General features: G+C 46.0%; 1 protein-coding gene across 1 annotated transcript in view; it reads left to right on the top strand.

Annotated features, from left to right (window-relative positions):
- The first annotated feature begins 5658 nt into the window (after window positions 1–5658).
- Window positions 5659–25696, top strand: part of LOC149354334 (cytochrome P450 4c3-like) — a 74704-nt gene continuing 54666 nt past the window's right edge. Inside the window, exons 1-2 of the mRNA XM_089575963.1 lie at window positions 5659–5727; window positions 14255–14639. Of these exons, the coding sequence (XP_089432089.1) occupies window positions 5659–5727; window positions 14255–14639 (454 nt within the window). The remainder of the gene's footprint in view (window positions 5728–14254; window positions 14640–25696) is intronic.

Genomic DNA, 25696 nt, shown 5'->3' with positions numbered 1-25696 from the left:
GTTACAATCAAAGTGCATTTGTGCGCGTAAACTACTGGATTGCGTGGGTCGCCTTGTGCCCTGGGGTTTTGGAAATAAAATGCATTTATCGTTTAAATGGTTTCTTGAGCACTAATAATACCAGCAATGATTTGGATTAAAGAACAAGCCGACTACTATCATTTCGTATTTTCGTATGATTAACAATAAAGAATCAAGACGCATACGGGCACGGATGATATTCGCATGAAAAGTTAATTTTTACAGCACATGAAGTTCTTCATGAGATGCAATCAAGCGCGTTCTATTATTTATTGACGCTGTTTAGAGTATGCTCGCTGAAGGTTTGTCTTTTATTTACTTTTCCATAAACCGTAGTTATTTGCTTCTTTCGAGGGCAAAAGCATGTTATCAAAAAACCCGAGGCACCGTAACAATATTTTTGAGTATTGCGGACGTCTGTAAAAGAGGGCTAGTAGTAATATAGCTTTCCAAAAAAAAAAAATCACACAAGTAAGCGCCTATGTTCGGAACAAGGTGTCAAGCTGTTGCTCGCAAGCGCATATGTCTTTTTTTTCTCTTTTTATTCTTTTCTAAATTTGAGTGTTCCACCGAAACTCCTCTGATAGCGAAACATTCATCTACAGCATGGCTTTCCCCTACATCCAGCAACATTCTACGATATTCGCTTTTCCCCATTTCCACAGTCACAACTGTACGTCTAAATTTCTCCTCAGCCTTCAGTGCTTTCGGTGTATACCCCGTCCTGACATGCACCGCCCGCATGAGATGTGGGAGTGTCGGATCTGTACTAGTAGTAGTGGTCTTATTCAAAATATTAAAAAGGAAGGAAAAGATTTTTGCTAGATTTGCCTTCGCTACAGCACCTGAGCTGAAGCAGCGCAAATAAAGGGATTGCGGGCACACTGGAGAAATGAAATGAAAGAAGTCAATTCTCTAGTTCTTGTAATGCACCAGTTTTTTATGTCGGATACAGATTGAAACTGTCATAACCGCTGTTGGCTACAGCATCTTACGTTTCATTCCTTTCCTGTAGCCTTCCTCTTTAAAATGCAGCTAGTACATAGCAGCAGTGGAGCGTTGCAGCCTCCGGGTGGCTTTGTGTCTGCTCTGCCGCGAAATTTTGCGTAGGCACACATTCTGAACGTTTACGGTGGACGGCAGTTCGTGGTAAGAAATTTAGAAGTTCCTAAGAGCATTAGACTTTCAACATATCCGACGAGCAACGGTTTTTGGGCACTCTCAAAAAGCCTGTGTAGCTCTACACGGCTTAAATGACGAACATATTTAAAAAAAATAGCATTTACCGCTTATAAGTGGGCATTAAAGAAATAAGCATGAACAAGACACAAAAATAGCAACTATAGTCGGATATAACTCAAGAACTAAGAGACAGGTACCCCTCAAAGAAGATCCTCAGTCAATGGGGCCAACCGATTTTCATTACGTCACAGTCAATCCAATTGAGCCGTGGTGAATCCCCTTTCAACTGCCACACACTGGGATGTCACCCTATAAATCCAAGGGGATTATAACCATAACGTTATGAGAATCGGTCGATGCCATTGGCTGGATGACCTCATGGGAGGGGGGCATCTGCTGCATGTTTCTTGAGTTCGGGGATTAATTTTCATGAGGATCTTCGCAAATAAAATCCACCATCTCTTCTAGAAGTGCTCTCCTTGCTTCTCACGGTTCGATACTGGCTGGTATACGCTAGATTTTGTCCCTTTCTTTTCTGTTTGGCTGCAGTTTCATCGCGTCTGTCTCTCCTTTCACCAAAATTTTTTGAACCGAACGTTGAACTGAAGAGGATTCTGAACTTTTGTCGACTTTTGTGGGGATAATGTTCTCTTCTGTCCAAGTGAGCGATGGGAGTTTACCAAAAAAATGTACATTTGGTTTCAGCGAGGCTGCGGATTCCAGAGTTGTCGTCTTAAAAAGGGCACCAACCATCAGTGTGTTTTCTTTTTGCGTACTGCTGAATTCGTGGTGACGTGGGCTCCGCATGGGTCAAGCACCATGTGCAGTCAGCCACATATCATCCTGTCAGCGCTAGGAAGCTTGCAGACAGCCACACTCGTTTCGTGATATTTAGTGCTCGCAAAATATAAGTTGTTTGCGCAACTCAGGCGTGCGAACCTTCCGAATGTACAGCCGGCCAGATCTTTAGCTGGCGTGCGTGATGGCCGCGTTTTCCGCTCTCCTGCACCTTATGACGGATGAACGTTGGGAACGTGTCGAATCTAAGCACAGGCTCACTAAGCCCGTGCTTAATATCGAGCTTTCCGCAAGTTTGCTTCGTCGCAAAGCGCAGTAGCGCAGAAAAAGCGGCCGTCGCACAAGCTAGCTAAAGATTTGGCCGGCTGTACGTGCTTTCAACACGTGTGCATGTGCACAGTGAAACTTGGAAGAAAACACTAAACAAACGCGAGGGCCAGAGCTTCCAAACCGCTCCCCGCACCCGCCTTCCGGGAGCTTCATGGACGGACGGACGGACGGACGGACGGACGGACGGACGGACGGACGGACGGATGGACGGATGGGAGCGTCCCCTTTAAATTGGGGGGGGGTAGCAATTGCCACCATGCTCTGCTTTTTTTTCCTTTATTTTTGTTTAACTGTGTTATAAATTTGACAGAAGCCAACAGCCACAGAAACCAAGGGGCACAGGGGATTTTTTTTTAAGTTATTTATTTTGTGGTGTTGATCAATTTAGAATATTACTGAATATGTTATCGTTTAAAGATAACTGATTAGAAAAGCAGAAGAAAAAACAACCACCTGCCGCCGGTGGGATCCGAACCTCATTAAAATGTGCCATTTTTTTCACTGTGGTTTCCTACACTTCTAACCTTATGACACCTGTCTGCTTTGCAGCCAGCAATCTTCCAATCGCTTTTTGCTAACTTCCACCACAGATTTATTTACATGACCATTGTTATCTCTAAACCCTAGGGTCTAAGGAAGAGTGACTTTGCCTGCATCGACATCCGGATGGATACCATCACTCATCGTGTTGACGCAATCACGTCGCTCTCGCAGTCGTCAGTCCGTCCGGTCCCGGTCACCACGCGTGATCCCAAGAGCGCCTAAACATGGATCCGCACCGCACGGCTGTCAGCTTGGCGCCCCTGGCGGCCGCATATGCAAACTGTGGCGTCACACACCGCCTATTGTCCCCTTCCGCGACTCGGCAGGCCGCTCCTACGGGAGATCGAGTGGCCGTGGTTTTGCGACATATTGCTGTTTTACGCTTTAGTAAATAATGCGAAAGGCTCTTACTCTGTTCCTAATGTTTCAGTGCCATAGACAAGGTGCATATTTGAAACAAAGCGATTGAAATTTGGAGGACAAGAGGATGAACACCGCATTTTGTTTGCCAGCAGGAAGCTTACGGCACTATTTAAAAAAAAACGCGCCTTCCTGGTGTGGGCTGTCGAGAAGCTTCGCTGTTACCTTTTGGGTTCTGAATTTATTCTAATTTCTGATCATCGACCGTTGTCACGGCTCCAGCAACTGTCCCAGAAGAACGGCAGATTGCATATTGAGAAAAGTACGAAGCATATCTACTGTTGTGAACACAGTTCAGGGTATCTGCTGCACGATACTCCGTAACTCGTCTTGCATGAAGTGCTTCGCAAAGCAGCCGTTCTTATCCGGCACTAGACGGTTGTTCTGGCACACGACGGCGCCTAAATTCAGGCCACCTTTTCGAGCCTCACCTCGTGTTCGTCGGGCGGCTGCGGCGAGTGCGCGGTACTTCTCGGGCTTCGCGCTCTCCAAGCGAGCGCTCGTAGATGGATACATACATCGCGAAAGAGGGGTAAGGTAGGCAATGAATACTTCGCATGAAAATACTGTGAATTTCACAGCATCTCCAGGCATCAAAAAGTGCTCTGCAGACGACGCGGAGTAGGTACGATTTTCTGACATCAGGGATCACAGGCTGTCAGATCACCGAACTGTTCAAAAAAGAAACGAAAAAAAAATTAATTTTCAAATATCTAAAGCACTATGTGAGCTCAAATTACGGCGATATACCGTTTGAAGAGGTATTTCATCGAATGTTAAGAAAAGTCTGTCGGCGCGAAACAGGCGGGGGACGTGCTACAAAGGTGACTGTTTTCAGCAATATTGATACTTCGTTCTCTAGTTCACGCAAAAAGCTCAGAACTTGTGATATGAAGGATGCTATATTGACTGGGAACTAAGAAGTTGCTGGTTGTGCCTCACAAACCACTTTTCGTGCGTTCCACCATCCTCCTCCATCCTGGAATTAGGGCCCCACCCAGGATGTGGAAGCACCACGTCATCAGAATCAAGTTAAGGTTTATTTCTCTTCCTCCCGCCCTCCTCCTCTGTCCTTCCTCACCCTCTTACAGGAGACGCCAACGCCCTCCTCGTTTCACCTTTACTCCTCCCCTTACTGGCCGCGCCCGTTGCATTCCATAGACGTAATTCCGCTTCTTATGTCTTGCTGCTCCGGCTTTTCTTCTTCGGAGCTCTTTCACTACCTCTACGCCTTCTTGTTTTGAACTTTCACCTGAGAGCAAAAAAAAACAGTTGATGGCCCTAAAAGGGATGCTGAACATTTTCCATGTTTGAACCTGCTGGATCACATTACTGGAAGACAAATTCGGGAGAGGTGAACTATTTATTTACATTAAAAAAAAGCAAGACAGCCCGTAAGAACAACAAAAAGGAAGAAATTTAGAGTTAATTACCTCGCAGAAAGATCTGACAAACCCAGCCCCCTGTTCCCCCAAACGTCCTCTTTTAATTCCCATGTCGCCGCCCTCAGTGAGGATAACATCAAATTGGGTAATTACCTAAACGCTCGTTCAATAAAAGCTGGGGAAAAGACGATGATGCAAATCATTAATTTCAAAAAGCTAAATGTTCCTCATCCAGTACTACAAAGGCAATTTTGCTCTGCACTAGCTTATCGAACACCCTCGCTAAATTGGTTGCGTTCGGTGCCTTCATCTCAGGGTTTGTATTTTTTTTAACCACCACCTGTTTTTCCGTGTATATGTATCACTCAGTCAACAATCATGTCTTTAACACACTAGTCCTAGTGTTCTAAAGGTAATAAGCTGCTGTTTGCTTTCTTTTTTCCTCACTGTAAAGGACTAGTTTATCAATATGTTATCAACAAGAATGTAAAGATGTAGCATGGTGTCATGATTAGCTGAGCTTTGAACGCATTTCGCTTCCTGGTTTCGTTTCCGTCAAACTTCTGTAGAAGTAACAATCCTGGGAGGAAAGGAAAAGTGTGAAACAGACACCATCTTTATTAAGGAATCGCATAGGGGCCCTCAAATAATTGAATCAATCTAAAAAATCTCCGTCAGTTGATATCAACCCGTGACGTTGGTTACCATGACAGTATAATAATGTGATTTTCTCAGGGCCTAGAAATGAAGTCATATTATCAGAAATATGTAGGTATCGGTAAAAAATACAGCCTGAAAGGAAACACAGTTTTATTCTTTCTTAATTTGTACACTGATTCAGGAGATAGGGTTCATGATGATCTGCAGGTTTATTCCCAGAACTTCACTGAGCTGTCTGCTTTGGAATGCATAAGTCCTTGCTCAAGGCACAACTCAGTAGCAGAGCTCAGAGTGCATTGTAGAACATAGAGGGTATGCTATGTCGGCAAGTGCAGCAGCCATTATCAGGGTCGGATTCTTGGCCTTCACCTTTAACATTGAGTCTGAGGTCAGTAATCCAAGCAACAGAAAAAAGCAAGATTATTGTCTCGGATGCTCAAGTAGTGTGCTGATGGTCCAGGGCTAATTTCAGAGAACCTTGCGTTTGTCAAGGTCTGATCACTGTTCTCTTATCAAACTGCTCCTGTGGGGATGAGGTGAAGCATTTTGAGATGCCAGCTTTTAGTGTGCGTTCTGGTGACATGAACAGTACGGCGAGTGGAATATTGCACCACTGTCCCTAATGACCTGTCATCCCTGCGTAGAGTCGCCTGTGTGCCCGCTTGCCAGTTCAAATATTCTGCTGCAGCGCAAGACACTGCTTGTAACTTCGTGAAGTGTCACGCACTGCTACTCTACTTAGCACTTTCTGGCTGCTCTGTTTTTAAAAGTTTCATTCCAAAATTTTTATTAGCTCCGGCTGTATCGTCGGTCACGTATTTAGCTTACATTGCATCATTTCACCACTTCCTTGTCAGAGACATGTTCTCGTATTCCCTATGTAGCATTGCATGTGGCATGCTAGAATTTTTTAGTTTTATACCATTATTTCTGGGAAAGCACTATTCCGATGGGTAAACCCCGAGCAAGATCTTACGATGTTTGTGTGCTTGCGCTGTTTGTGGGTATCTGCCAAGCAAAATAAATAAAGAAAAATAAAGAAGTATATATCTGCCACTAGGATTCCGAAAATATACCATCCGCAATAAAACACTGTCACAAATTTTCTAAGCAACTTGAAGAACGTTATCTCTAATTACTTTCCCTCCCGTAAATATGTTTCTTCGTTTACACAGTACAGATTATAAACTTCATATGTATTATTTTTCTTTTCACCAAAGTCACAGATAACTATTTGTTGCTGTCTTGATGACAATGCCTTTTTGCTATCAGTACCATTTTGAACTGCGACCATTTTTGGCACTTCCTATTTCTTTCCTTTCTTATCTTTTGCACGCCCGCGCATTCCACGTTTTCATCCACACGTGCGATAAAATTTACCGTGATTTTTTTTATTTGGGTACCTTCTTTGTAGAAAAAAAAAACAAAACGGAAAAATACCTTTTGCCATTTTTTTTTGCTTTACCTTCTCACGTTGAGCTAAAGCCTTAGTTTGACGCTAAATAACGTACCAATTGTTTTAGTTTCAATTTTGCTCACTGCCCTCTCTTTTGCTATATTATTATTGCCGGCATTGTATTTTTCCTCTCGGACTTCTCACTATCCTTTGGCTATTGGTTTAGAAAGTCTTTTGGAATTTGAAATGCTACAATGAGAATAAAATAATATAATGATGATAGTGAAAAACTCGTGTTGGCACAAATAGATAAGCTTCGCGGACCACTGCGCGACAGCATGTGGGCTATCGCCGCAGCCGATCGCGCCTCGTGTTAAACTACAACACGCTCTCGCGCCCTACAATGCACATCGTCTTCTTCATAAACTAATACTACTATCAAAGTAATATTCGCGCTTTGAGCAACGGAGCAGTAGTGACAGTGTGATGTGCACTGCATGCGTTGGCGTGGACAACGCTGTGGCAGAAACACGGCACTAGAGCAATACGCGTTGGCGTTCACAACATTGCTTCAGAAACAAGCCCTTGAGCAAAGGCCACCGGCGTACATTGTCTATATTTGCAATGACGATAAAGAAGGTGAAGACACGCATAACTGGCTCCCTGGGTCAATGGACACCTCGATTGCACTTTCAGGTATGCACGTGGCGGTGGTGTCCAGCTGCAAAAAACTTTGCTTTCGCACAATATTTCTGGCTTATAAATGCTAAACCATCAGCCATTTTTTTTCTAGTGCTTTATTTATGAACTTGTTGCCTGACACCCTTCTTTTTCAAGCTCTTCATGCTGCAACAACCTACGGCCATCTGGTAAGGAGGACGTGAAGGCGGAGAGCCATGAGTGTGGGGAGGGATATATGACCGGTTTGAATAGCTTTTAAACAAACAGTCACTTTAATGACCCAGCGGCAATGGTATTCGGCTGCTGAACCCATGTTCACAGAATTCAATCACAGTTTTGTTGTCTGCATCTTGGAAAAAGGGAAAACACAAACATGCTATGAGTTGCCTGCTGCCAGGGCCCGTTAAAGGATCCTATGTAGGCGTAATTAATCCAGAGTTCTCTACTACCGCGTCTCTCTTACGCGATAGGCAGCTTCACAGCTTCGCACCCCGCATACCATACCACCTTTTTAAGTGAGTGTGGGACGTACAGTATCTTTTTAGGTTTTTGAGAAGGAGGCCTCCTGCTAAACCATCAATTTAGCATTAGAAATAACAATGTGCAAATGCCTCTGAAGTGGTTTTTTTAGTCAATATAACCAAAAACCGAGCCAAGTAAGTTTTGGAATTATATTAGTGAAAAAAAGAAAGCAGTTACACAAATTTTGGTGAACAACACTGCGGTATGTGATCCAAAGGCTATTGCTCAGCATTTTAATAGTTATTTTCAAAGTGTATTTTCTGCCCCGAGCTCATGTACCGACAATAGCCGAGTGTATTATCCCGCCGAAGTGAATTTTATTACTTACCCTGGTGTCCTTTCCATGCTGTTGAACCTGAAAACCAAAACGTCATGTGGCCCTGACAACATTCCAAACGCATTTCTGCGACGCTATGCTGAAACTCTGGCTAAATTCCTTGTAATAATTTTTCGCGCTTCAATCTCAATAGGTAAAATACCTGATGACTGGAGGACAGCCCGAATTGTTCCCGTTTATAAAAAAGGAGACCGTCTTCTCTTGCAGAACTACCGCCCCATATCATTGACGTCCCCGTGCTGTAAACTATTAGAGCATATAGTTGCACATTGTATGAACGAATTTTTAGAAAAAAATCGCGTGCTAACTAGCTTCCAGCACGGGTTCAGAAAAGGATTCTCGACGGTAACACAGCTAATTACAGTAATAAATTCATTTGCTTCTTGTATAGATAATAAAGGCCAAATCGATGCAATATTTTTAGATTTTAGCAAGGCATTTGATAAAGTTCCTCATGATAAACTAATTTTTAAAATGAAAGAAATTGGCATTCCTGGTATTTTAGTGACATGGATTACTGCATACTTAAAAGACCGCAAACAGTTTGTTGAAGTGGGTGGACAACTTTCGGGCTCTCTTCCAGTTTCATCCGGTGTTCCCCAAGGAAGTGTTTTGGGTCCTCTGCTTTTCCTTTTGTATGTCAATGATATTGTTCAAGTTGTTAAGCCACCAGTGCATATTCGATTGTTTGCTGACGATTGCATTCTATACCGAGAAGTTACAAATAAGGAGGATCAAAGTGACCTGGACAGTGCCTTGAACAACGTTTTTGAATGGTGCGACCGATGGGGCATGGTTCTGAATGCTGACAAAAGTGTATATATGCCGATAACCCGAAAAACCATACTTCATAGCTACACATATAAATTAGGCTCTCTCCCTCTTCAACAAGTATCCAACTACAAATACCTAGGAGTAACAATAAGTAGCAATCTATCGTGGAACTTGCACATAAACAATATCTGCTCTGCGGCATTTAGGAAATTGTGCTGCTTAAGACATAAACTAAAAAATGCTCCTTCTAAAATTAAGCTACTTTGTTATTCTTCAATAATTAGACCTAAACTCGAATATGCATGCATAGTGTGGGACCCGTATACTAAATCTAACGTAAAAAATCTTGAGAGAATACAGAGAAGAGCTGTCAGGTTTATCTTTAATAAATATGCAAAGTCTGACTCCCCCACCACTTTAATGGAGATTAATAAAATTGAACTACTTGAACATCGGCGAAGAAAGCTTAGGTTAGAATTTATTTCTCTTTTATTACATAACAAACTTGGTTTGGATCTCTCATCATACTTAACGCCGGCACCAACCAGACAAACTCGTCAACACCATCCCAGTTCTCTAACCCCTATATTCGCTAGAACAGACACTTACAAGTTTTCGTTTTTTCCACGCACAATAACAGATTGGAATGAGCTAGTTAAACCATTATCCCAAGAGTTTTAACTAATTATTTTTTCTATATTGTGTTGTTCTTTTTTGAAATGTTGCGTTTTTTTTGTCTCTTGATTGACTTTGTTCGCCCACCCTGCTTGGACTGAGTGTCCGCAGTATTTTGTAAATAAAAAAATAAAATAACACTTGACTCTGTAAGACAGGCTGAATGCCAAATATAACGAGGTCTGTCGAGAAAAAATCATACTTTTTTTTATTTTAGAGAAAGTTTGTAACCCGTGAGGAGACTGCCTTGCTGTCATTATGGCTGATAGCTTGCTTTAAAACAAGCCCCTTTCATTCTTTCCACTTATCAAAACGTACTGAAAAGCCTTCTAACGGGGTGTCCATCATGCATCATGCTTCAAGACCTTTCATATCCTTGACAGTTTTGAACCTTGGTCCTTCCAAACGCATGTTCTGCAAATAGATGAGTCATAAATTGCATGGAGACATGCATTTCCAAAAGGCTCGCAGATCTGGGGGTGCCATGCTTCCCAAAAATACTCCACAAGATAAGATCAGTGGCCCGCAAGATTGATGTGGAGCAACTGCTGGCTTCTGCATTTGCGCAACTCCAGTCAGTTTCCTTATGCAGCATCCTAGAGGTATTACAAAACTGTTCTTCTGGTTCCCTGACTGTCAACCACGAATCTTCTCTGCGTCGCAACTCTCAGTCATTCTGCAAGGGACAATATGCTGTGGAAAGTCTTACAGTATGCCTTTCACTTCAAAATCCCGGCAACTGTCCCGCAGTGAGCTGTACTGTTATACCGCTGTCACGCGGCCAGTTTCAACGGCCATCGAGTCGAGGGCCTTCGAGATTTTCGATCGCCATCGAACTCGAGGGAGTTATGTTGCTGCTTCACGGCGAATCTCAATGGCCATTGAAATGGTTCTCGCGTCTTGCGCCAAGCTCTTGTGGCGCCACAATCGCTACGGTCAGTTTCGCGCAAATAACAAATATATATTTATAAAACCTAACTAAATATTGAAATACACTGTTTTTGCAGTCATAAGGCGCGTTCTCGCGTCTTGCGCCAAGCTCTTGTGGCGCCACAATCGCTACAGTCGGTTTCGCGCAAATAACAAATATATGTTTATAAAACCTAACTAAATATTGAAATACACTGTTTTTGCAGTCATAAGGCGCGTTCACATTAGTCGAAAAATCCGGCGCATGACGCGGATTCGCTCGCCGCAAAAACGAGGACTTGTTCTCATCTGTTGACCCCCGGAAGAGGTGGAACTGCCGCGCCGCTGCTGTTTCTCGCTTTTGCACACCACGTCGCCGCTCGCAGAGTACACAGATACAGTGAGAAAAGAGCATAAATTCACGCTGTCTACGTACCACAAGCGTATATATATGCTTAGGTACGCCAAACGCAAGCGCATTCCCACTTTTAGTTCAGCGTATGCTAGCACAGACGCAAAAATAAACTCAGCCTATAGTGACGCCATCTGGTAGCCAGGACGGGAACCATTACTGTCAAGAAACAGATCCTCCTCTTAAGCCTAGCAGCGGCAGAATCGTCACTCTAAATGAAATATAAAGCAAATTTATCAATTATACGTTTTCTTATAGGCAAGGTGAGACGAAGCGAAAGACCGGTGCCCCCTTTATGACCAGTAAACGGACTGAAAAGGGCAGCAACAACGAGAATTCAGTCCGAAGCGAGGGGACCGGCCTTGAAGGGCGCCGCCATGTTTGTCGTTCGAAGCAATGCTACTGGAGCAACATGGTGGTTTGAGCTAGTTGGTACATCTTCAAAATTTCACCAGCGCTGCCAGTCCTTGTCTTCCTTCTCTTTTAGATAAATTTAGATAAAGGCAATGACCAATCTTATCTTGTTACCCACTGTAAGGGGTGCGCAGTGATGAAAAGCAAGAAGAAAAAGTGCACTGCTTTGTTAAGCCAAGCAAAGGTGTTGTATTCTCACAGAGATCAAACCACGCGGGAAGTAGCAGAAGCATACTTCATCGCAACGGAGCAACGGGGCTGCGTTAGCAAACCTTCGGTTGCTTTAAGTGATAACGAGATCACGTTTCTTGGCAGATTGTGGGCTTCGGGCGCACACTAGTTTTATCATTGTCATAGTTTTGTTTGTTCAATTTTGTTTTCATGATTATGCCTTCCTTATATACCCAGGTTTTCGCAATAAAGCCTTAGTTGTGAGTTCAGCGCTTGTCCTGTCGTCGCCTTTACTCTTGTGTTTAGTCTTTTGTGCGCTGTTTTTCAACCATGAACCTATACCAACTCGTCCAACTTAACGTTCTACTAATTCCTTCTCTGTTCTTGTTCCTAGTCGCAGCACTGGTGAAATTTTGAAGAAGCAATGCTAGCAACACTAACGCCAGAAGGCCCTGCAAATCTCGATAGAGTTCCGCGTTGCTCCGTGGACTCGGTAGACTATTGAATCGATGGCCACTCAAACTGCCCGTGTAGCAGCGCTCGATCGCCTTTGAGTCGATAGACTATCGGTTCGAGGGCCTTTGAAACGCCCATGTGACAGGGGTATTAAGTTCAGCTCCTCCGAACTTCGAAGCGATAATTTGGGGGAAAAATAGATGGCAAGAAGCAATTTCGCTTCACTTACGTATTGCTCCCTTCTCACTGCACGTTCCGCTGGGCGCTGCCGGACGGTGACAGACGCCTCCGACGCACGGCACGACCATGCTAACGCCATATTCTATTCATGCTCCGTCCAGGACGCGAACCTTTTTGTACTTGGTTTGCTTTTTGTTTATATGGAGTTTAGCATCCCAAGCGACCTCGGCTATGAGGGAACTTGCACGGGAGGGTTATGGGCAATTTCGACAACCTGGAGATCTATAACATGCACTGCCATCGCACAGTACGCGGGCCTCTAGCAGTACGCTTACATTGAAACGTGACCGCCGCGGCCTGGGTCGAACCCACTTGTTTCGGATCAGCAGCCAAAACACCATAACCACTCAGCCACAGCGACTGCAGTTTTATACTTCACTACCACTGCAAAGGCCGGCCTTATTATAGCATGCATGTACGGAGAAATGGCGCTTCCTTATACGCGCAGAGGGAGGCGGGTGTATAATGGTTTCATTCGAATTCCATTTCATTCTGAATCCTTTCGCAGTTCGTTGTTGTCCCATGTTCTTGCCGTCATCGGAATCGATCACTCGAACAGGCGGGTAGTAAGAACTCAGGAGAATCCGATGTCAAGATTTGTATCACGGCGTAATCAGATTTATTCATGGTTTCCATCCCCTTCTTACGAGCAAATAGAGTTTACAAGGCGCGGTTAGTTGCTCCGCGAAAACAGTTCATGGAAAAAGATGTCCTCATTGCTCTCGCTTTCATTGCGCACTCAAAAGTAGTAACCTCATTCATAATTAAATTAACACATGGTTAATAAAACTCATCAACACTATAGGTATAAAACACTAAAAGAAACAACTTTATCACTTAATATGCGAGACACAATAAGTGGCAAGGTTGCCTGATTTCAGCACAAGCAGCACGGCATTCTCTACGTGCTGCTTACCTGCAGCGCGAAATGCGAACAATTGCGCTTCTGGTTGTATCGTTTACCTGATGGGCACTAAATTTCATTGTCGATGTCATTCGTTTTGAAATACTCCAGAAAGCCTGCGAGGACTAGTGCACTGCATGGGCCATTTTATAAGCCCCGAGCACAAGCCTCGAAGATCCCGGTCCAGGCCGGCGGTTTCCAGCCCGGGCCAGCTGCATCATCAATCTCCTGAGCATGGTCCGAGCTCTCCAGGTCCGAGCTCTCTTGTAAATATACGTTATTTACAAGATACTGCCGGCCTCAGTTTGAAGCCTTGGGCAGGAGGGGGCATATCAAGGAGGTTATATATAAAGACTTCTGGAGTGGAGGTGACGTCCAAAAAGTGAAAAAGTGACGCCAACGAGCCGCCATCTTGGGAGGGGCAAAACATACAGGCGGCCGCATTCACGGCAGCAGCCGCAGTCAAGCATGCGGCCTGTTTACGGATATTTTTTTACTGCATGGCGACACCGCTTGGATTAGCGTTAGTGTATGGTGCCATGAATGGTTCCTGAGCATACTAGTAGCATTTTGGCCGATCGTGGTCGGTTCCTGCGTCGCATTCGGCTGTGTTAACCGTGTGAAGACACCAGACAGTTTTTATATATATATAACTTCTTTGGTCTGGACGTACAGCTTTCGATACACAAAAAACAAGAAGCTCAACGCACCACTCCGCGCCGCACCTGCATGGGTGCCGCCGTTGACGCGAGCGACAGCGAGAATTCACTGTCACAAGGTTCTCTCAGAGCGACCCGCCAAATTTCTGCCCGATATAGCCCAAAAGTAGCCAAATAGTGCCGCAAAAAAATCACCCAAAATAACCAAACCACAAAATTTCCCACCAACATTATTAAAACAGAACCAGCTTCGTAGCTGACATCCCGGTAAGCAGCTAAAGGTAGTCCTTATTGAGGTTCTGTGCGGGACGTTGCTTCTGTAAGCTGGACGTTCGAGTAGGATGTGCAGTATGCTTTGACACAAGTCGTGGCGACAAGTTCGCTTCCTCAAGGACTGCCTACGCATCACTTGTGGCACGGATAGAGGCAGGCGTCATCAGCTGAGTCGTTTCAAGGAGTGGACATCTACAGCGGAGAAAACCACCGAGTTCCTATGGTTGTCAGAGCTTGCGCACCTAGACAGGAAGAAGACGGATGCGAAAGGCAGCCAGGACGTTCTGGTGCTAAGATATGCCCAGGTTCTACAGCAGCGTAGGGACGTGCTGAAGTTGGATCCAAGGTTTATCCTGGAGCTGTTGGTATCACCACCCGAGAAGTTGGCCCTCGTGAAGAGCATCACGTGCCGGGTAGCTGGGGAAGACCGACACCGGATTGCTGTCGATAGCGTCGGCGCGTTGACAAGGTGTGCAGGTAAGCAGCGGAATTGTAAGAACTTGAGACAAAGAGTTGACTTTCTAGAAGAAAGTAACCTGCGCTTAGTAGTTTCATATAAAGAAGCTTTTTCGTAGTCATTCTGGAAGCTGTCAATTACACAAATCATGCGTTGCCTTTGATAAAAATTTCAATGAGGTTGCAGTAAAATGTGACAAGGTAAAGCAGCGTGCTGCGGGAAAGGTTAATCAGTTTAAACCTTGTGTCACTCGCCTCTAGTGCTAAGAATCAAGGGCGTCACATTTAGAGGTGTTTTTTTTTTTTGCTGCAAAGACGCATGTGCCAGAAATGCCTGTTCGCACCGTAATTTCGGAGCATAACACTTGGCAACACGCGGTTTAGAGGTATCTGCAAAACTACCTTGACCATTGCCTAGAGCAGTGGTGCAATACATTCTAGATTGAAATCCAGGAACATATTTTGGGTTTAGCATTGATGTTGAGGATTTATATTACGCCCTTCCCCATGAAAAATCACGATCGCTGTAGAGGAATGCATCACCCAACAGAACTACAAAGTGCAGTTCGTTAGGAGGAACTAAGATGTTTATGGAGTGCGATGTTTATGGAGTGGCGCGGTAAAATCTTCCTACAAAACAGGGTGTGTGCACTGGACCCTGAGTAACACCGGTTTTCACCACAATTTTCCTTCGAAAAGTGGATGAGGCTATCTCCCAAAACAATAATGGCCTGACGTTACGATCCTGGAGGTACTTAGACGATTTTATATGGTGGTGAAAAGTAACCTTAAGGCAAGGCGCATTTTCAACGTCGTGAAAGTGTTTAAAGAGAATTGCATGGGCTTGAAGTACATATTGGAAGTACCTGTGAATAGCGAACTTCAATTTTCGATATCATGGAGGTTACGGTTTAAGCAAGGGCATATTTCTTAGGTGAACAAAGCAAGGACAACAAAGCGCATTTTCAATTTTTTGTCTGGGCACTCAAAACTGGTTATAAATAGTGGTCGTCTCTCCTGCTTACGCTCGGCAGTCGTCCAGGTTTGCGTTCATTGCACCCCAGAGGGTGCTTGTGGGCGGTGGGTTTCCAGACTCGGTAATTTCAAGGGTCTGCGAGAAGCTTATTTCCTGGGTAAGGGCTAATTGTTTTAGAAACGCAGAGGATGATGATCATGAAGAGCGTAGGCGGAAAAAAAACTCCATGAAAGTGATGGCTCCGATATGCAAGCAGAGCCTACTCCTGCGAACACCTGCACACATCCCCCTCTTAAAATGCGCGATGAACCATCAGCTAGAGCACGATACGAGCGAACTCTTGTGTTGTCGTTTGTCGCGTTGCTCTGTTGCCTGTGATCATGCGCAAACTCGCCAAGTGGTTTATCGTTTTGAATCACTGGCTCAGCGGCTTGCACTGCTGGCTTAGCTCTAATGAAGTGATGCTGCACGAAGCAGATCAGCGGGCTTGTTTTTGAAAGAGTAAGGGTTCATACTCTTCATGACGGTTTTATGTTACACTAAGGGGGTACTAAGACATATACGTATAGAGGGGGACGAAAACGTGAGCTGGACGTCGTTTTGGGTGTCCTGCTGCCTTCGTAGGGCCACGGAATGCCATCATGACGCTGTGCTGTTAGCCAGCTCCAACTTTCTTTCCTATGCACACCCAATTTTTCTTTATGTGTTTGGAACGCCACGTACGGTGCTACACATTGGTGACCACGCAAAATTGGTCTGCGCTCAATGAATAATCTGTCATTGTATTTTTCTCAACTTGTAGCGCTTTGCCCACGTTGTGCTTTTCTCATGTGGCATCAAGCTGAACGGTGGTTTGACACCACATGTTAGTTGCGGTCATCTGAGGCTTACAAAAACACAATGTAATAGCTGTTTAATTATTTCATTGCACTTAAACAATTACACTAGCATGCGGCAAGGGCGGGACAGACGAAAAGAAATGAACTATCTGCTATTTAGCACAGTTCCAGGAAGCCTCACATGTCTCCAGTCATTTCTACCACCATAACCACTGTCAAATAGTTGACACTGATGCTACACGAGAAAGTGCAGCGGTGCATTATCGTTCGAGCATCCCACATGGCTGCGGGAAGTGCGGTGTTGGACCCCATCAGCTGCCGGGTACCCATTGGTTCTCAATGGGAGCAAGCTTTCCCCTGGCCTGGTGCTTGGCTTCTCGTGATTGAAATGCCAGGGAAATTGTTCTTTTATCTCAACTTCAGTAGAATCAAACCCCTTGTACCAAGGCGGTCTACACCTTAGCTGTCCTGGCGCCATGAAAAAAAAACTTTTTGGAAAAAAAATTCGGTACTAAATTATTTACTTAGGCGAATTTCGCGTAGCGATCATGGTGTATAGCGTTCTAAAGGAGTAACACACAACCAACGTTTGCAATCCCTGTGAAGGGGCAACGAGATATTTTGCAAACGTAATTTATGCTTTCCAGCATGTTTTTCGTGCAGTGTCAATATCAGTTCGTAAAGAATTTCATGAGTTGGCGCGCTAAACTGTTGCCAGAAGCAGACACAAAAAAGGCACGCGACACTGACGTAGCGCAGGCTTTTAAGTGTCAGCTACTATGCAGGTACCGACGTTAAAAAAAACTGCTTTAATGTGCTAACAAGGCTTCCAGAGTCGGGAATCGGCACCTTTTAGAGCGAAAGCTCTATTACCACATGTCTTCCAAGCTCAATCTTGACGCGAGTTTGACCTTGAGGCCCGCAGTGCCGTCAAACCACGTGACTCATTAAGCAGAGGCGCAGCTGCTAGCGCTTGCCGGCTCCGCCGCTTTCATACCACGTGATTAGGAGAGGGCAGGCTGGAGAAGACACAGCTGCGTGCTCTAGGCGGCTTCGCCGTTGTGATACTACGTGACTAGGAGATGGTGGGAAAGCTGCTATGTCGGCGCTCCGCACTGAGATCAAAGACATTTTATACTGCTCGCGTGCCATCTCTTGATGGCAGCGTCGTGCATCAGATCGCGGGGTTTTCTGGTGATTGCCACACGCCAGAGTCGCTATGCCACATAAGGCAAAGAGGATTTTCAATCACGCCGCGGATTTTTCGCTAACGCGATTGGATTTCCGCTCATGCCGCCGAAGCCGGCTTTTCAGCGACATGGGAGCTTTACGCTATCGCGTAAAACGCACAGTGCCATAGAAATATAAAAGCGAGAAAACATCGCAATACAGTTCTATTTGGAGGGGAAAATATGAAAGAACAAAAACCGTTTTGTTTTATGCGTCGCTTATATGAAGGAAAAAAGTAACCTCAAAGAAACAAGTAGAGTAAGTTCTTGGAAGACAGAGAGCAGATTCTTTCGCTACACCAAACATGTTCAGGGTTGTCAGCAGTATGTACATAAGCGTCTGAAAGACTTTGTTTCTACTTGACTTCATCTGCCATATTAATGATGCCGTGTTTTGTAACAAGATTGTTTTGTTGTAAATCCGTGGTTGCCGAGACAAAAGGAAGATTTTGCTGTGTCTCCAGAGATTTAGGATACATTACGCAAACATGTGAGTTAATTTCATGGTTTGGAATTGCGAGAACATTTTCTCTGAAGGTAGTACCCACAAAACTCCAAACGTCTTAGCAACGATTGAAACAGTTCGAAGAAGCTATTGCCGCCTTGCGCTGGGTAGAATCTATTGTGAGACATTCCAGCGGCTAAAAAGGCACGGGCCAAGGTAGACAAGGCAGGACGAACCTTCGTCCGTGTTTTTTTAGCCGCTGGAATGTCTCACAATAGTACTAGCAACCAACTAGCCCAGCTTTCTACGCTTAATGGATCGTAACGCCGTCGATGAAACATGATGGAGATCATGGCATGCGTTTTCAACCTTGGCATGTTTTATTCTAGCCACTGAAGAAAACACGCAAGTACGTTGCATAAACTATGACATGGTTCTGCATTACTCCGATGTTTGCACTTGACATTTCGAAGAGCGGTCGTACCGGTGCAAAAACCGGGCTTTGTACTCAAACTCTTAAACGTGAACTGAAGAGGAATTTGAACACGTCTTTTTGGCGCGGGAACACAATCTACACGTTTCCAGCATTCTTAGAATCTTGAAATTATTGCCCTGTGCGGCCGATTTCCATAATTTTGATCGGTTTGACGTCCGGCTGTCACCCAACATCACGCACTATTGCGTGTGTTCCCAGACACCCTTAGAGCGTGTGGGGGTAGCGGTGACGGACTCAAAGGAGATGCCCTCGACTCAGCGTGGCAAGCTCAGCGGAGACCAGCTACGAAGTGACAAGAGGGTTTTCGTCATTTGGTGCCCAGCTTTCCCCGTCGCAAGCCAGAGAATGGGTGGTAGCCAAAGGTTCACAAACAAAGTTTATACAGCAATGGGACGATACAAAAGATTTCAGAATCACTAGTACAAACACATACAAAGTGATTAACAAAATAATGCAACTCGTGCAAAGTTACACTGAAGAGAGAATACAATACAAAGGAAATATTGCACCTAAAGTGCACTAACACAAGGGAGAGGCAAAAAGAAAAAATTCAGTGGGGCACTTTGCTGACCTTAAGTGCAGTGAGGCAAAAGCCATAAGCGCGATGTTGCTGCTTAAGATGTTAAGATTTTAAGATGTTAATAGTGGATGTTAAGATGTTAAGAGTGGAACAACTTAAGATGTTCCACACTTAAGATGTCAAGATGTTAAGAGTGGAACGCAGCAGCGTCTTGCAGCGCTGCCGGGAAGTCCACAGAACGTCATCACCCGTTGGGCTGTACGCCTTCCTCGTGGGTAAATTGGTTTTTGAGGAAAGGAAATGTATCTGTCTCACATATCTCTGTGGACACCTGAACATCGCCGTAAAGGGAACGGAGGAAGATGGGAGTGAACGAAGACACTGTATTCACGAGACGCGCCTTTGTTCATTTCAAACTATCGAGCTGGCATGGCGGCGTGGTTAGCGTGCTCGTCTCGCACTCCGGAGACCCTGGTTCGATTCCCCAACTCTACCAATTTCCTACTCGGTTTTATTTATTTATGTTGTCTGAGTGGAAAGGTTAATTAGGCTAATCGCTTAACTATTATTAAACATTAATTATCATGCAATTATCATTCCGATATCATTCGAATGCCATCGATTAAGCATCGATTAAGTAATGATTGGCTTATGCCCATATAAGGCACGTAACCGAAACGAGGACACATCTGCCGACACGGCTGTTAACGACATTATGAGGCATTAAAGGCTTTCGCCTTAAAACAGTTTGTTCAACGGACAATGCGACAGCCCGACGACCAGAGGTCTACGACGATACCGTCCCGCAGGCTGGCGCGCGCTGCCTCGTTGCCACCGGATTGGAAGACACCATTGGTAACCTTTATCCCAAATGCGGGTAGGCCATTAAACACAGACAAACTCCGGCCCATCTCCCTCACTTCATGCGTAGGAAAACTGATGGAAACGATGGTCCGTGACCGCCTCTCAGAATATCTCGAGAGCAAGAACTCCTTTGCCGACACCATGTTCGGTTTCCGACCCAGTAAGTCCGCACAAGACATCCTTTTACAGCTTCATCACGAGGTTCTCGAACCCATAGAACACCCACACAACGACAAAATAGTCCTAGCACTCGATCTCAAGGGTGCGTTTGACAATGTTAAATACGGCGTCATACTAAAGCACCTTAGCGAGACCAACTGTTGTCCTCGTACATTCAATTACATCAGAGATTTCGTAACAGACCGCTTGGCCTATATACGTATACAAGAGACCGTGTACGGCCCGTTTGAGATGGGAACGCGGGGCACACCGCAAAACGCTGTGTTGTGCCCGCTTCTCTTTAACATTGCTATGATGCATCTCCCGGCACAGCTGGCGGCTGTCGGCGGTGTTCAGCATGCGCTGTACGCCGATGACATCACCATCTGGGCCACTACGGGAAACATAGCAGAGATGGAGGAATGCCTGCAAGCAGCGGCGAGCATAGTTGACCACTACGCCACGTACTGCGGCCTCCAGTGCTCCCCGTCCAAGTCTGAATTTGTGCATATTCGATCTGCTCCGAAATGCAAAATCTCCGTTCAGCTTTCTCTCGCAAGCGGCCCCATCCGTGAAGCGAAGGAGCTACGTATACTCGGTCTCTTCATTAATCAGCATCGTAAGGCAGACACAACTCTTGCCAAACTCCGGAAAGTCGGCGACCAGGTGGGCCGAATGGTTCGCCGCGTTTCAAACAAGCGAGGAGGGTTGCGAAGTAAGGATGCGATGTGGCTCGCGCATGCCTTCGTAACTAGTCGAGTACTGTACTCGACTCTTTACCTCCGCTTACGGAAACATGACGAAGATCACTTCGAGATTATACTCCGCAAAATTTTCAAGAGAGCCCTCGACCTCCCGATATCCACTTCCAACGCGCGACTCCTCGCGTTGGGGGTGGTGAACACCTATCGAGAAATCCGCGAGGCGCACCTCGTTAACCAATACACGCGTCTCTCCCAGACCGTGTCCGGTCGCCGCCTCTTGGACCGGTAAAATATCAGACATGATCGCCATACCATGGATCGGGTTCGAGTGCCAGAACTGTGGAGAAGCGCCCTCTACGTTCGAACCCTTCCGACTGAGATGAACAAGGAGGACCATAATGGCCGGCGCCAGGCGCGGGCGAATGCCCTGCACCGCCACTATGGCTCAAAGAAACACGTCTTCTACGTCGACATTGCAGGCCCCTACCGCTCCAGGGGGGAATGGTACACGGCTGCAGTCATACACGAGGGAAAACAGGTGGATGGCCTCTCGTTCAGAGCGCCCAACTCAACGCATGCGGAGGAGGTGGCGATCGCCCTCGCAGCCTCCCATCCCGACTCTAAATTCATCCTCACAGACTCTCGCGGAGCCTGTCGTAACTTTGAGTTCGGTTGGATCACTCCACTCGCTCACCAAATTTTACACCTCAGTACTCGCGACGGCGATCCAACTCATCGCTCAATCATATGGGTCCCCGGCCACCAAGGCATGCCAGGTAACGAAGCCGCCCATGAGGCAGCCCGCGCACTCACTCACCGGGCACCAGGCGTCCCTTGGGAGGAGCTTAACCCGGATCACAGCTCTCTCCTTTCTTTTAAAGAAATTACTGAGCACTATCGTGCGGAACACCGGCGATAATCAGTTCTTATGAAAGGACTGGGTAAAGCTGGCGAACGAATTCTCCTCAGGCTCTTTACAAACACCATGCTGTGCCCGGCGGTTCTCAAGCACTTTAATCCTTCTTTTGACGGCCGCTGCTCATTCTGTGGGGTGGTGGCCGACACCTTCCACATGGTTTGGGCATGCAGAAAAAATCATTCTCTCCCCCCAATCACCCCTTCCCCTACCCGAGAGGACTGGGAGGCGGCCCTGCTCAGCTGCCAGGAACTATCGGCCCAACAGGCCCTGGTTCGGAGGACTTGTGTAGCGGTCTCGACCAACGGGATCCCGGAATGAGGGTCTCCGCCTAGTATTGTAAGGGGTGAGACCCATTAGGGGCCTCTCCCCGAACACCTCTCTGTAAATTACTAAATAAATGCTTTTCACCACCACCACCACCTCGTTGGTCCGTGGCTGGGGCGAGTGGCGTTGTCCCGGGAGTGGAGCGGGCGCGCGTCGTTGAAGCTTAAACGGCAGCTCGGGCTAATCGACAGCGGTCAACGCGCTTCTTATATAGTCTTGCTCACGTCTGCCTGTTCTTGGCGCCAAGGCAGGCGCGCACATACACACAGTATCGGCCGTGCAGTCTCCTTCTCTTTCTCGCACCGGGCGCGCGTCCCTGATTGGCCAAAAGCCGAGAGTGGCTCCCAGGAGCATCTGTAAATTTCTGTCGTGGCGCCGCCGCTGACGTGCGAGTGAAGAGGAGGAGGACATGTCTTAGCACACGCAAGGCTACGCCATCTCCGCCGGTTTCGAGTAGAAGCATCTCCGACATTCTAGAAAAATCGGCGTCAGGGCTGACTCATCCTCTCCCCGCGCGCCGTGTCGGCGAGCGGTGGTGGAGGAGGCAGCCAGGCACACAAGGCTAGTCGCTCACCAGGGTTTCCTTCTCCCCCGTTTTACGACTCACGCTGGCGAGTTGTGTCCGCGCGGCGCTCTTTGTGTCTTTTTTTTTCAAACTTTCGCCGAATTATGTGACACCGGCTCCCGCTTTCTTTTTTTGAATTCCCCGCATACGCTGGGATGGGTCGACCAACCCATGGAGTGCCTTTCAGGCAGTGGCGTGGCGGCTTTGCTTTCGCTTTTATTTTGTTTTTTTGTTTCCATGAATAAATAGATCTAGCCAGAGACTACATAGCTTCAAATTAAGCCCACGGAAATAAAAATACGCGTGGACTCTGCTCTGCTTTCGCCGATCAATAAGTGTCACTCCGTCAATGGCAGAGCGGGAAGCCGCCAGGAGACTGGTTGGCAGGTTCGTCGACTCCCCCCCCGTCTACGGGAAATTCAAAAAATAAAAGCGACAGCCGGGACGTTTAATCGGATTTGAAGTAAGGAAATCGGCTGCACAGGTCAAATTCGAAGTTTCTAAGAACACTCGGAACGTGTAGATTGAGTACCGGCGGTAAAAATACGAGTTATACTCCTCTTCTGTGCACCTTTAAAGCGCGTTTTCTCCTACGCAATTCGAGATAACGTCAACCCTGATCCACATCGAGTACAGGCTGGACTCAGCTAGCCTGCGGGTCTTTAAAGCCGACGGTAGGTATGCGAGTGAAGAGATATGTTTCAAGTTGCGAATGGCTCATCATGCCGGCTGTGCTGGCTGGCGGCAGCGCCCGGCCTGTCAGCGGCAGCGAATGCTACACACACACATGCAGGAGCTACACACACGTCCTTTTTCGTGACGTTGAGGGGTCTGTAATCCACGCAGAACCGCAGGGTACCATCTTTCTTTGCGACGAGAAAAAAAAAAGTTGCCCAGGTGCTCGTCGACGCTTGCGTGACGTCGTGAAGCATTTCTCTAACATGGCGGTGGATGACATCATGTTGCTTAGATAAAACCCGATAAGGGGGTTGATATACTGGGCTGCTAACTCACTGGTAACTCAGTGTTTTAGCCGACGCTCATGGCGCGCTTGGGGCGTCCGCCGACAAAGTGAATTAGCTATGCGTCTTTCCTTTTCTCAAAACCGAAAGAAGATTTAGACCGTCTGACCGAGGCTTCGAACTTCCATCGGCGAAAGCCGTGAGCGCTGCTAGAAGTGTTGCGAACTAAATGAAACGTGGAGAAGAGAAACGGTGAAAGGAAGCGCTTTAGGCCGCGAAAAAAAAAAAACAGTAGAAGAATGGAAAGGAAGTGCGGAAAGGAAAAATGGAACCGAGAAAGCGGGTGCTTAGTTACAATGTTATAATAAACTGCAAGTCATATTTATTAAAAATATTTTTAATTTAAAAAACCTCACGTTTCAGAGCCGTCTCGGGTCTTTTTTATGGGGTGACAGGAGGCTGTTGGCTTGCTTTCTTAAATAAATGGTGCCAAGCCGGCTGTGAACCGTCGCGATTTTTAAACAGAAATGTTTTGTTAGGAGATGTATCTCAGCTTACTACAAGTTATCAAACTCAACAAGACTGGTAATTCTGTCGGAATATTTACTTTACTCCGCAGAAGGCGCGACGGACGGGGAGGTAGCACGGCAGCCTGCACTGGTGGGAAGAATAGGGGCTTTTACTTTCAGCGTGACGAAACAAAAGCAGTGAGCAGAGGCGGAGAGCTAAAGAGAGCTCCGAGAGATGATGCAAGGACGAGGATGGGCAAAGGCGAACCCCTCTATTCTCTTCTATCGTCTACTCAATAGCTTAACGAGGGCTTCCTTTTTTGGCAGTCTTAATGACATAGGCAGCATAAGGGGGTTCTCGCGCAGCTTTTGCCCTCAGCGTTTTATCACGTTTCACGTGACACTCACGCTAATACAGGACGTACTGCGTCCACCGCTTTGGAGGACGACGGCGCTGGTGAGCACTCTCCAGGTTAGGTTGCGCGCCACAATAATGCCCGAGAAAACAGAAGTTAGGACAGCCGTCGCCGTAACTCAGTTGGTAAAGCACCAGACGCGAAATTTCTAGGTCCTGGGTTTGGATCCCACCGGCGCCAAACCTTTGTTTTTTCTTCTGCTTTCTAATCAATTATCACTAAGCGATAAAATAATTACACAATTTAGCTCTCGTTGCTCAACACAAGTTATTAAAAAAAAACGGTACACTCCCCTACGCTCTTTCGTTTCGATGACTGCTGTCTTCATTCATATATGTCGTAACGAGCCCCTCTTTTCTCTTGCCTTGTCTGCTCAAAAGCCCCGTTAATGAAACATGTGGCGCGATTCTTTGTACGTTCGTGAATGAGCTCTGGTTTTGCCGAGCTCATTGCTTTACTGTAAAAAAAGTTGACAGAAGCAGGACGGGTAGTAATGAAGAGATGCCGTCAGAGAAAACGTGCAAAAGTAACGAAAAATGAAAAGAAACAGAAGATGCTGGCAGCAGCTAGTTGAAGTGTAATAAAATGTGTCCAAGTAAAGCAAATCGTGCGTGTAATTTGAACCGCGAAAGGCCAGACAGCGAAATGTCCGAGATCATGGAAATTAGTTACGCTCTGTATTCCCATCGGATCGAACCATGAACAGCTGTCAAATTTTTTCCACTGCTTAAAATGATGCATGTTCTTCAGTAGAAGTAGACTAAGTAATGATGCCTGTGTTTTAAAACCAACTTACATTTTACAGCGGAAAGATAAACCTGTCAAAATTTTAAAAAATATCGACTTGTACCTTAGCTTTCGCACATTCGTTTTTTCCATGAACAATCAGTTCATGGAACCAATTGTCCCGCGGCATAGGTTCTAAATTTACCGCATCGTTAAAGGCTGCCCTAATATCGCTAATCCTAATATTGCTAATTCCTAATATCGCTAAGTAATAATATCTCTCATCTGAATGTCAACTTTTGTGGCGAAACTATCCGTCCTCTTACACCGTGTTGGAAAATTTGTGTACCGTGATATTATAATGCATCGTGTTTTTTTTTTTCAAGTGGTCATTTACGCCGACAATTTGGGCAGTGCTGTTTCTG

Source organism: Amblyomma mixtum, chromosome 3 (genome assembly GCF_055824585.1).
Source record: "Amblyomma mixtum isolate Tamu chromosome 3, ASM5582458v1, whole genome shotgun sequence".
Lineage (NCBI taxonomy): Eukaryota > Metazoa > Arthropoda > Arachnida > Ixodida > Ixodidae > Amblyomma > Amblyomma mixtum.
Note: the sequence above shows the minus strand (reverse complement) of the source record. Positions and strands in the feature narration are given on the sequence as shown.